The 12443-nt window shown below is 42.1% G+C and overlaps 2 protein-coding genes across 3 annotated transcripts in view; both read right to left on the bottom strand.

Moving 5' to 3' along the window:
* The window catches only part of ANKFY1 (ankyrin repeat and FYVE domain containing 1), an 87847-nt gene extending 84738 nt beyond the window's left edge, over positions 1 to 3109 (bottom strand). The window contains exon 1 of one of the 2 annotated variants that reach the window (XM_037133055.2): positions 3009 to 3109. In XM_037133055.2, coding sequence (XP_036988950.2) covers positions 3009 to 3018 — 10 coding nt within the window. In that variant the 5' untranslated portion in view covers positions 3019 to 3109. Of the gene's footprint in view, positions 1 to 2713; positions 2832 to 3008 lie in introns of those variants that run through there. The other variant, XM_037133056.2, reaches the window with a different exon arrangement.
* A 4927-nt stretch (positions 3110 to 8036) lies between these two features.
* Positions 8037 to 12443, bottom strand: part of UBE2G1 (ubiquitin conjugating enzyme E2 G1) — a 115933-nt gene continuing 111526 nt past the window's right edge. Inside the window, exon 6 of the mRNA XM_037133033.2 lies at positions 8037 to 11045. The gene's annotated coding sequence lies outside the window, so the exon portion shown is untranslated. The remainder of the gene's footprint in view (positions 11046 to 12443) is intronic.

Genomic DNA, 12443 nt, shown 5'->3' with positions numbered 1-12443 from the left:
ACTGTTAAAACTAAAATAGGCTGGATGGAAAATAGGTTAGATAGCTCCCAGCCGACTATGTTATTTAGAGCACATTAAAAGCTGAACCAGCCAGCTTACTTGACAAGACACTAAGGATGTATCCAGGCAACATTTCCTGATATCTGGTAAATGATGCTCAACATATTCACTTGCTCCATCAACAGGCAGGATCCTAAATTGGGAGATACAGCAGTGAACAAAACAGAAAAAGTCTCTGCGCTCATGGGGTTTATATTCCAGAAAGGGAGATTTTTTTTTTTAATTAGGAAAGATTTCTAAAGGAACTGAACAAACACCTGAATAAAAGTTAGCTATGTGGAGAAAATGAAAAAGACTGTTCCAGGTCAAAGGGAAATGCAAGGACAAAGAAGTAGAGGCAGAAGCATGTTGGAATGTACAAAGAACAGCAAAGCAGATGCTGCAGAGAGAGCACCATGAATGAGAAGTAGGAAATAAGGCAACAGTGTTAACCAGGGGCCAGACCCGATGGGACTTGAAGGCCATTGTAAAGTAAGGCTTCGGAATATATTTTAAAGTCATGGACAGCCATGGGAGTGGGGAGGGGAGGGGAGGAGGTGGGTGTACTGAGAAGAGTGTGAGAGACATGATCTGATTTATGTTTCAAAGAGAATAGGCTGTAAGGAAGCAAAATTAAGGAGAAAAAGTAAAAGCAGAAAGACCATGTAAGAGGAACTTTTTGAGTGATGAAGAAAGTTTGGATAATAGGACAGCTGCAGAGATGTAAAGTGGAACTGAAAACTTTCAAGACAGACTTTAGCTAATTATGTATGATCAAACCAATACCCATGGATGGAAGCAAAGAAGGTTGATTCCTAGGCAAGTCACATTAAGAAATTACTGTATACTCGGGCTCTCCGGGTTCTATTTATTATTCCTAAGAGCTATCTCTTCATGCTCACGGACTCAAACCATCAAACAAACAAACAAAAAAAAACGATTACCATGGGAGTTCCCATAGAGTACGCTTGCAGACTATCCAATTAGAACGGATTTTACTGTTTTTATATTTAAATGAGTATCTCGGAACAAGTATAAAAATAAGTGTAGCCAGCTCTCATAAATTCCAATTAACTACTGCAGAATAACACCCCTGCAAGGCATTTTCTAGCTAATCTTGCATTTCTTTGCATAATAAGCACCTTCAGATGAAGGTGCTAACTGGACCAAAATGCCCACTGCAACGCTGTTTCCAAAGAGCTTAAATCAGAAGCCAGGAAATTAGGACACAAAAAAAGTAAAAGAAAACTGTTAAGTCAGAACCCCCTGACTCACTTTACCTATTTATCCCCCCTGGCCAGTTCAACCCTGAAAACATAGTTTAAGATGCACACTCCACTGGCTAGATACTACCCTGACACATACTGGTATCTGCAGGCACCGGCAGGATAACCGTCAGCATACTCAACCTGTGTGAGCTCCTCCTGGCTGGAACCTGCCTGCACAACACAGCACATGCTCGGTAAAACTGCTGAATGAAAAGTCAGCTTGCTCTCCACAATTTCATCCTTGCTAATGTGGTCCCAAAGCACTCATCAACTTCTCTTCCTAGGGTCCAAGTGCTGGACTACCCACAACCTCACCACAAAGGGCCTCCCTGAAGCCTTTCTACCCCACCTTTCTGCTCTGAGCAACAAGCTCCATTTTGCTGACTGGATTAAACAATGTTACACAACATTCTGTGATTTACCACAAAACCAGCTTCATAGAATGCCTTTGCTTTCTTTCTGCTTTTATTCCTCCGCTTTCAAACAATATTCATCTGACGTTTCGCCCTCACGCGGTGGGCGTGAGTAGGAGGGGGGTCTAACAAGGTAAAAAGAGCAAAGACAAAAACTGGGTGCCAGTCCCAGCTATCTCTTTTATTTATCTATAAAATGCAAATAACACACATGCCAGGCCTCCTTCAACAATGTAGTTCTGAAGTCTTCTCCAAAATGAGAAAAGCCTGCAAACTGCCACACAAGGCTCAAAGATCTCAGTGCTAAGATGCGCTCAAAGCTTAATTCAAAACCAGCATGACCAAAACAAAATATAACAGGTCGCGACCAACACTTTGCAGTCATTCAAGAAACAAGTCAAATAAGGAGTTATTCTCCTCCAACAACGAAATGAATAGGAGAAACAGAGTGACCATAGTGACCACGGTGTCCCTGTAGTGAGCCTGGCAGTTAACTCCCCATCTCTGTACAATAAGTCTTTGACAATGAAGGATTCTAATACTGTTACGTTGAGGAACATGGAACCTGTGAGGCACACTGCCTTCACCTGCAGTGTCATAAAGACGGCGCCAGAAAAGAGGCTCAGGAACTAGACTGAGAGGTAAAGAGGGAGGTCTGGGCCACACAACGTCACTTAGGAGCAGAGTGACCTTGGCCAACTTCCTTCCCAAGCAAACCCCCTTCTGCCGTGCACTTCTGAGGGGAAAGAATCCCAGCTGACCCGGATCCCCGGGGATGCTAGAGGGTCCGGAGCGTGCCCATCTGGCGCGTTGGCCAGTTACAGCCCTGGCTCTTCCCCACCCCTCACCCAGAGAAGAGTCCCAAGCTCTTCCGCAGGCGAGGAATGTACCCCCTCCGGATGCAGGAGGTGCCAGGACAGCAGTTTCGATTTCCTAAGAAGAAGGGTTAGTTCCCCCACCGTCCCAGCACCGCGGGCAATCAAAGAAGCATACCCGGACGCCCTCGGGATCCCCGCGGCTGCACTCAGCTCCGGCAGGGCATCTCCCAAGCCGGCTCAGCAGCCGACTAGGGTCCCGTGGGGCCCCAGACCGTCGGAGGGGCGTTGCCATAGGAATAACGTCCAATACCCCCGCCCGACGCGCCCAGTAGAGGCTGGAGAGGATGGCTCGCGACGCCCGCTGTATTTTAAGCGACCACATCCGGCTGTTCCCTCTTTGGGTTGCTTTGCCCAGCTAGCAGCGCCCCCACAGATTCGCGCCTTCCCGCGAGGATCCACAAAAACCCTACCTTCCGCCATGTCGGGCCCGGCCCTGCACGCAGCCTCGCGAGAAGAATTGGGGCGGTGCGTAACGGAGGCCACAGTTCTCGCGAGAGTCACGGGAGACCAGGCAGGGGGAGGAGCCGAGCCTGGAAAAAGCGGTGAATGGAAGTGGAGAAGAGTAGTCTGACCCTGGAAAAACCGAGGTCTTGTCTCACTTCACCTAGTGCCTTCAAAACTCGGGACTGATCAGGCACTGACCGGGGGCTATCGTATGGCACTCCCTAGGGAGGACACTGAAAAGGACAGACACGACGAGCGTAGATTACTCTGGAAAAACGGCTCAGAGGGGATTTTTTTTATCATTATTGTTGTTTTATGGCTTTAGGTTTGTATGTAATACTATGAAAGGGTGAGAGAAAAAAGCCAAAGGAGTGGAAAAGGCTAAAGACGACTGTAGGTCCCTGGGGAGGCGGGATGCCCAGCAAGTGAATGCAGAAGGAATTCTGGGAAAGGGTGCACTTTGGACTAGAGGCAGGTCACTGTTGTTCGACTAAAACATTAGGAAACAAGAACATGCATGAAGATAGATGGGGGGTATTGGGGAGGATGCTTGATGACATTAATTTTATGGTTGAAGTTCTTTGGCAATGAAGGGGACCGACCAGAAAAGAGTGAAGAAAATCTGGGAAGACTTGGGTTGCAGGGCCTGCTTTCAGGGGTCTCTCTTGTAAGTATTTTTTTCTAGCAAAACTCAGCCACCTGGCTGCAGAAGTGAAGAATACAGATTATAGCATTTGTCCAGGGCTTGGGAGTTATTCCCAAAAAGAAATTGAGAGTGCTGTGAGAATACAGCCCAAGTGCAGGCTGTGTGAAGACGGATGCAGAGTCATGAAACTGCACGTTTCTGTAAGATTGAAGACCAGGCAGTGTGAACAAGGTAGTGAGAACCCTGAGGTCAGGGTAACAAACTGAAGTTCCTAAATTAAACAGCACTAAGTCCAGGACAAGGTCATGTAATACAGTAGGTGAAGTGGAAGGGAAATGCTAGGGAAATTAGATATTGGAATTCAGAGGTTGGGAAAGATCATAAACCAGGTGCCAAAATCTTTAGTGAATGTGTAATGACCAATAACAAAAACAACAACAAAAACCCAGAAAACTTAAAAGTAATACAACTAAGTAGCACAAAGCATTTCAGATTTTTACTCAAAGGAGAATCAAAAGAATGCTGCGTGACCCTGACAGGTGTGGCTCCGTTGGTTGGGCGTGGTCAGGGTACAAGCCTGGGTTGCAGGCTCCTCCTTCCCCTGCTGGGGTGCCTGCTAGAGGCAACCGATTGATGTTTGTTTCCCTCACCTACCAATGTTTCTCTCCCTGACTTTCTCCCTCTCTTCCCCTCACTCTAAAAATAAATAAAACCTTTCAAAAGAATGCTGCATGTACCCACTCCTAGTGGCATCAACAGAGCCAAGAGTAAAAGATGGTAGTTTGAAGGAAGGATCTGAGACAGGATGAGGGTGTCAGAACAGAAAAAGGGGAGTATTTGAAGTTTTAGGTGCTGCCCAGATTGTTAATAGGTAGTGAGGTGGAGAAAGAATTTAGAGTTTAGAACATGGAAACACAAGGGTCATGGGTTAAAATTTTGAGGGAGAGTAATTCTGGCTGAGGGACACCTGGGGGATGGAAGGGAAGAGGGTATTGAAATATGTAAGAACAGCCCTGGATGTTTATCTTAGTGGATTGAGTGCTGGCCTGCAAACCAAAGAGTCGCTGGTTCAGTTCCCAGTCAGGGCACATGCCTGGGTCGTGGGCCAGGTCCCAGTAGGGAAAGGCAACCACACACTGATGTTTCTCTCTCCCTCTTTCTCCCTCCCCTTCCCGTCTCTAAATAACTAAAATAAATAAAACAGTGGTGTATGCTCAGGGAAACGATGTTCTGGTTGTAGTGGGTGACAATATGGCCAGGAGGTATGGGAGGTATAAGCAGGGGGGTATTTATGGGGGGTATTTAAAGGAGCTGCACTGAGCAAGCAACACGTAGACTAAGGAGGGAAAGGGAATACTGTACTTGCCAGGCTCGATGGGGATGCTATAGCTCCAATCCTCCATCAAGCTTGGGTTATGAGTGTGCCAAATGGTGAGCTCCTGGGGCCCTCAGTGTGGCCACAGACAGGGTGGCCAGGCAAGCCAGTTTCCTCTGGCCACAAGTACTTAACAGTACCCTACCAATATCTTCTGGTCACAACATAAAAAAGTAGTTGATTAAGTGCTGACATAACTGATGCCTGGTTTTACAGCATATAACTTACCTTTGTCTCCCTAACACTCATCTCACTAGTGTCTGGCACACAGCAGCTGTTCAGAACGTTTGATGAGTTGTGAGCATTGTGACCTATACCGGCAGTCTGGAAAACTGGGTTCAAGTCTGCAGATGATTTGCTGTGTTGATCACGGACAAGTCTCTGCAAGTTTTACACTGCCATCTCATATTCTCTTTTTCAAGAAAGAGTTGGACTATAGAATCCATGGTTCTTAATGATTTGGAGAGTATTATCCCCTTTGAGAATTTGATGAAAACCCTCTCCCTTAGGGGAGCACACATAGGAATAAACAAATTTGTGCCCTTTCAGTTTCCTTGGATGAGAAGCCAACAGTCAAGAGCACTCACTTTAAGAGATTTAATCAACTGAAGGGCTTGATCAAACAAAACCTACCTTCAAGAAGTCCTCTATCAGAGGTGAAAGCACTCCTTTTAGAAATGACTTTCATATAACCCTATCTCTGGGCCCTTGTCTCCTAAGTGGGTTCTTTAATGGGCTTGAATCCTCTGAGCTTATAGACTTCATAACAAAGCCTGTAAAATAAAGCATCTGTAGTACTCAGTGAACTGCAACACCCAATAGGCTTGGATGGAGTTGCACTAGATAGGACCTGAAATAGTTATCTTGAAAAAATAGGAGCACTAGAAACCATGGTTCACTTTAGATCTCAGATTTTGCTGTCAGATTAAGAGAAACAATGTGGGGTTGTCTCAGGCAGGGAACGTGAAGTGCAGAAGGGATAAACACTGCCCTAAGAGCACAAGGGAACAGATTTTTTTCTGGGAAGGCCGTGACGTACCATGGTAGGAGGAGCAAGGGAAGGAACCACTAGACTGGTAGTCCAATGAATTGGGTCCAAGTACCAGCCTCAATGTAACCACTCTCTACGTAACCTTGGAAAAAGATGTTCCTCAGGTAAGGGGTCGTGGCACCCAGTATGTCAGGAAGGTCATGGAACTGAATCCTGGCCGTGGAATTTGCTTGCTCTACCATCTTGACAAGTTTATCTGAACCTGCTTCCTCATGAGAAACTATGACTTTGAAGGATCCATGTTAAGAATGTGGCTAGGTCCTTTATAAAACCTAGTACAAGCCTGACACTAAGTAGAAGCTCAGTAAATAGGAACTGGTGCTTTTAAGGAATAAATGTCACAAGTGCCAGTATACTTATTCATAGTGGATACTGCTGGGTAGGGGGAAAAAATCAGCATCTTTCCTATGGCTTACTGTGTGCTCCTACATCTCAGATGTGTCTGGTTGCTTGTACATTTTTTTCCTTCTCTTTTAGTTTATTCCTCTTACGCGACTAGGATTCAAAATTCTTTAATCATTTCACTACAGCTCAGTGTGATGTGTTGACTCAACAAGCCAAACAGCCTAATCCTACCTTGGCAGATTATACACATCTGAAACAGAGCAACCAAAAATACCTTTTCCTGGAATTAACTTGCTCTGCAAACTAAATCCCGTTGAGGTTTGCAGTCCTCCAGAAAATGAAAACATTTTAATGTAATAAGGTGGTAACAGCCCTATCTCTATTGGGGGAGGCAGGGAGAAAATCAACTGGTCCTTCCTCAAAGCCTAGTTAGTGCCTTGCACACAGCAGACACACTCAAAACCTCTTCTGCATTTGAAACAGCTTGCAGGGAGAAAAAAAACATTTTTGCTATGTGCATTGAATAGATGGTTATGCATAAAACTGATAAAGTTCAGAAACATCACCCATATTCTCCTGAGTTTTATTCCAATATATTTACCAGGGAAATTAAACTCCGAATATGTTTATCCTCCCAAATTCTCCCAAACTGCTCTCAAGGATTTTCTTGTTTTTAATTCAGCTCCATGTTCTTTTCTCAGTTTGTAAAAGAATCCTTAATGACCACTGGCAGCTTGTATCAAGACAAATGAGCTTTCAATACCTAACACTGTACATCCATATGAACCATACGTAAGGATGCAGGGTGAGAAGCTTTTGACATCTTTTTCTTTATATATATATATTTTATTTATTTATTTTTAGGGGAGAAGAGAGGGCAAAAGAGAGAAACAGCGATGTGTGAGAGACACATTAATTGGCTGCCTCCCACACACCCCCAACTGGGGCCCTGGCCCACAACCCAGGCATGTGCCCCAACTGAGAATCAAACTGGTGACCCTTTGGTTTGCAGGCCAGCACTCAATCCATTGAGCCACACCAGCCAGGGCAGTGACATCCTAGTTTAAAAAAAAAAAAAAAAAAAAAGGTAAAATACTCAGTCTTGCCTCTTTTGCCACTAACTTACTGGGTGGTCCTGGGTAGGTATTTTGGCCAAGTGTGCCCATCTGTTTAAAGGAGGGTAAGTGGTGACTGAGATAGTACCTGTGGTCTCTTTCAGTTCACATGAGTTTAGGCTCTTCAGCCTTTCCTTATCTTTATAGTAGAGCCAGTTTAGCCCAAAGACAACATTTTGAATAATGTTCTAATGTGTACTCATTTTATTCACATTCTATATCAGCATCACAGAAAACTCCGAGTAAAGAAGGGTGATTGGCTCAGTACTAGAAAATTTAAGACTATTATATCGGGTGAGAAGTCAAGTTAACTCCCCACCCTCTGGTTTCTTCTTCAAATGAAGTTTTTAAAATTATCAAGGTTCCCTTGTGGACCTTTTGGTAACATGTGCCGATAAAAAGAATCCCACAACTCACTTTTGAGACCTGCACCCTAAAACCAAAATAGCTCATAATACAGCCTCTAAGTCATCATTTATTGATTTATAGAGCCCCCATCACATGATCGAGGTGCTTTACAATACAGTAAACATCACAATAGAACTCACATAGTTAAGTACAATCAACAAATTACAGATCTAAAAACTGGAATGAAGCAACATCATGTCAAATTTCAAAGGTGCTGAGAAGTGGCAGACAAAAAAGGTAATTCCACCAACTGGAGACCAGATGGGCAAAAATACACAGGCACCACGACCCAAAATGGGCAGCTCTGTAGAGGGTGAGTGAGCATATAAAACTTCACAACCAAGAACGAAGGCCACTGAAAAAATACTATGACACCCAAGTGATCGCAGAGTCAGTGGAATAACCTCACAAAGATTATTACCTTATAATGACAAGAAAACCAACCTCATAGATTTTAAACTCACAAAGAGGCCAAAAGCTACTGAGATCGTCCACCCCACACTGAGCACAGACTGAAATCTATAAACCTTTACAAGAACTTGGAATAAATTTAGGAAGCAGTCAACAGTTCTATAATCCATAAGACTATGCAGAAGTCAATAGTTGGCACAAGGTTAGGGAGAGAGGTCCTTTTCCCAAAGCAAAAAAGGACTCACCTCACACTAATGGAGAGGCACTGGTGGGACAACAGCCACCTGTGTCAGTGTCACCCAGGTGTGATTTAATAACAAATACAGAGGCATTTAGATTCACTGTCAGATGAACTCTTGGAAAGGCACAGATGACACCTCTGACAGAGGAAAAGCAGTCAAAACCACCGCCAAGAAGGCCCGTTTCCTCACGCAGTAGGTCAGGGCACCAGGCGAAAGGAGTGTGAAGGAAGATGCACTCGTTCCTGGCTCCCCTTATACTCCCCTAGATCTAAGCCCTAAACACACATGGTTATACCAAAGTAACTGCATTAAAGTGGCACTTAGAAGTTCAAGAGTAGTTGTCCCTGAGTTACTAGGTCATTTGCTACTCCCTGAAGAGTAAAACTGCCAGGTTTTAACTCAACATATAGCTTGCAGAATCTTAGCAACAGGAGAGCAAAATTCAGACTCTGTTTTGTCACAACCACCACTGCGTGAACAATTTCTGATTTAAGAGTAAAGAACTTGTGTTCAAAGTCCCAGGGAGGTATACAATACTAGTACTTTAGGGCAACAATCTTAAGAGTCTTTGTGGGGGAAAGAAGTCAGAAAGTTCTTTTAAAAAATTAGGCCTCAATGAGTAATAGAAACACTTTCACTTTCAGTTATTACACATTTATAGGTTTTTATAATGTTTCAGAGTCAAGAAGAGTCTGGAATTTAGAAAAATCACTCCGTGGTGACTACATCCTTAACCATCTCACTTCTGTTTAAACAAGGACGTGAACAGTTTGTAGAGGACTAGGCTACTTGCAGGAGTCCTTTCACTGTTCTGCCAAAGTGTTTCTCCAAACTACCCAGAGCAGAAATGCACCAATTCTCAGTGGTTCTCACAATTAAATGCCATGTACCATCTGGTTCTGTATCACCTCCTAGCCCTTATATGCCAAGACTACTTCCCAATCCCAACGTCATACCGAACAGAGAAGACTCTGGACCTGCCTTTAGCACTGCACATTTTACCACTTCCTGAATTTGAGAAAAATTAAAATATATTTATGCTCAAATGTTAATAAAATCCAAGTGCACAATGTCAGTGACAGAACCTGTATGTCAAGTAGCAAAGCACTGACACCTCCATAATGCTTTGAGATTCACATAAGAATCCATCCAGACAGAGAAATATATATACTGCCATAGCCATGTGATTTTCAAGTATTAAAAGCTTGTTTGCATAAGGAATCAACCTGAGATTTTTCTAAACTGAACTTCTCTGATATTCAGTATTATAACCTTCATTCAATACAATAAAAGCCAACAACTTGACAATTATTGGAAAAAAATTATATTTTGGAAGAACTCACTACATAAGGTGACAGAATTCCAAAATCAAATTACATGAAAATATACATCGCAATTTCTTTATACAATAAGTGAGAAAAATCTGCAGTATAGAAGAATAGAGGCAAAGAAATATGAAGGGCTAAGGAGAAGGGCATGAGGCAAAATAGCATTTTTAATAGCAAACTCAGAAGTTAAGTATGAAGCCTGTAGTCGTGCATGCTTTATTCGTCGAACCTTAACATTAGGTAACTGGAGGGCAAAAATAAAACCAAATCAGAATTTTGTATAATTTGGGGTATATTTCAGTAAGTGAATTCAGAACCAACTCTTTTTAGTTCTTGGGAATAATGACAGTTCAAGAGCTCTCAATAGCCAAAATATGTTATTGCTACATTCGATCCAAGTGATGGGTGCAAATGGAATACAAAAAGGACCGAGCACCTAGTGATGACCACTCCTCTGAAGTCATCAGTAAAAATCAAGTAGCTGCTTATTAAGTATTTCAGTATTTGAACTAAATGATTGGAAAACTTTCTGGCAGATAGAAGAGATAAAGATAAACACAAAGGGAACTGTGTCAAAACAAAGAAGATACAAAAGTTTAGTAAATGAAGAGTTTAATGAAGCCTCAATGGTTTAAAGGAAATTAAATGGAAACTTTTAATCCTAATTGCTTTTCATCTGACATGCTTTAAAGAGTCTTTTAAAACATAAGAAACAATGAGTAGGGGGAAGAAAACTTGCTAAAATCTTTTAGAATTTACACGATTCTTATTCTACTACAAGAAAGCATTATTTGGTACAAGGTGTATTTGTGGATGTACATGAACAGTATATATATTATCCGGATCATGTTGTGCTATGTACAGGTCTTTACAATTCTTCCTGAAGGTTAAAACAGTTCATTAGAATTCAAAATGCGTAATCATCTGTAAGTTGGCACTTGTTAGGCTCTTGTCAGCATTGATACTGGCATGTTTTATTGCAGCCCAGTTCCAGCCAGTGTTTGCCAACTTGTTACAACAGAAGTCCAGCAATAGGTGGGTAGAGTGCAGGAAAAACAGTGCCATGTTTCTCAATTGGAGACCTGCGACAAAACAAACAGCATTATATAATACATTTGTAAGTCACAAAGTAACTGATTATGAATTTTTATTCATATGCTGTTTTTTAAAAACAAATTCTCACTTTCATTTTAAGCTCACTTCTGTGCCATATTTAAGGATATTGAGAAACAATTTAAGGCTGCCACACTTCTCAACTCGGTAAATTTTGTATCTGGTCTCATGTCCTCTACCAGCCTATAGAAGTCAATAACTACATTTAAACAAACACAACTACGATCTTATCGAGTGCTTATTATGGCACAAGCAGTGTGTGCAGTGCTTTGCAAACCTGTCTCATGTCATTCTCATAATCACCATAGGAAGGAATTTTGTCCTATTTTACAGAGAAAAGACAAGGTCACATAGCTAATAAATGGTAAAGCTTCCTGCTTAAAAGGTTAGGAAAACACTAGTATCATTTAATGACTGAACTTCAAGAGCTTTTATATTAACGTGTGCTTTGAACATGTAGGAGAAGCAAGGGAGGGGAATGAGCAGGAGAACTCCTACTAAAATTACCAGGTACATCAAATCAAATGTTCCACAAACTCAGGAACCTTTGTTGTGTGCCAAGAACACTGTTAAGCACAAAGAACTTGAATAGAAGATGACTGGGAATGTAAGAGTTTTAAACTCCCAATGAAGAAGTCAAGTGTACTTAGAGTTATGGAAATATTTAACTCACACTACACATGTGAAAAGTTCAATATGTCTTTTATAAACCCGAGTGAAGTTATCAATCTTACAATCACCCAAATTCAACCATATCAAAGCTCTGTTGTGGTAGAAAGAAAACTGGGGGGCCTACCTGTGGCCCTACATGTGCCTGGCTCCTGAGCAATACAACTACTGCTGAATTTCTTTCCACAGAGGTTTATCAATTAACATGAATGGTCCCTAGCAAAGCAATGAATGCACCAAATATGAAATGTACCATCTTCACTAGAATCAGGTTCCACCATTTGCACACATATATACATATGTGCACACATTTTTAATTAGAAAATCTAAAGACATATGACACATACTGAATGAAACTCAAGAGAGATTGTTATCGAATAGGTATTGCATCTTTTAGATAATGTTATTTGAATGTTTTTTCCAAAGACTATACCGAACTCAAATTAATCCCTGGCCAATTAATCTCTCAGGACTCAAACAGAACTGGGTACAGAGTTTGGGCACTGAGTAATCATTTCCCTGTGGTATTTCAGAGCCACAAAAAGAATCAATCAAAAACTGTTTCTGTATGAGGTTTTTAAAGAAAAATACTCCAGAGAAGCAACTGATGAAAGTCATTACCTAAAATTGGGCAATCCAGCCTTTTAATACTGAGGACCCGGTTTAAATAGCATTCGCTTCCATCAGCAGGAATAGAA

This window comes from Artibeus jamaicensis, unplaced genomic scaffold (assembly GCF_021234435.1).
Source record: "Artibeus jamaicensis isolate MK-2021 breed Jamaican fruit bat unplaced genomic scaffold, CSHL_Jam_final contig_777, whole genome shotgun sequence".
In the NCBI taxonomy this organism is placed as follows: domain Eukaryota; kingdom Metazoa; phylum Chordata; class Mammalia; order Chiroptera; family Phyllostomidae; genus Artibeus; species Artibeus jamaicensis.
This window is presented reverse-complemented; position numbering and strand designations above follow the sequence as displayed.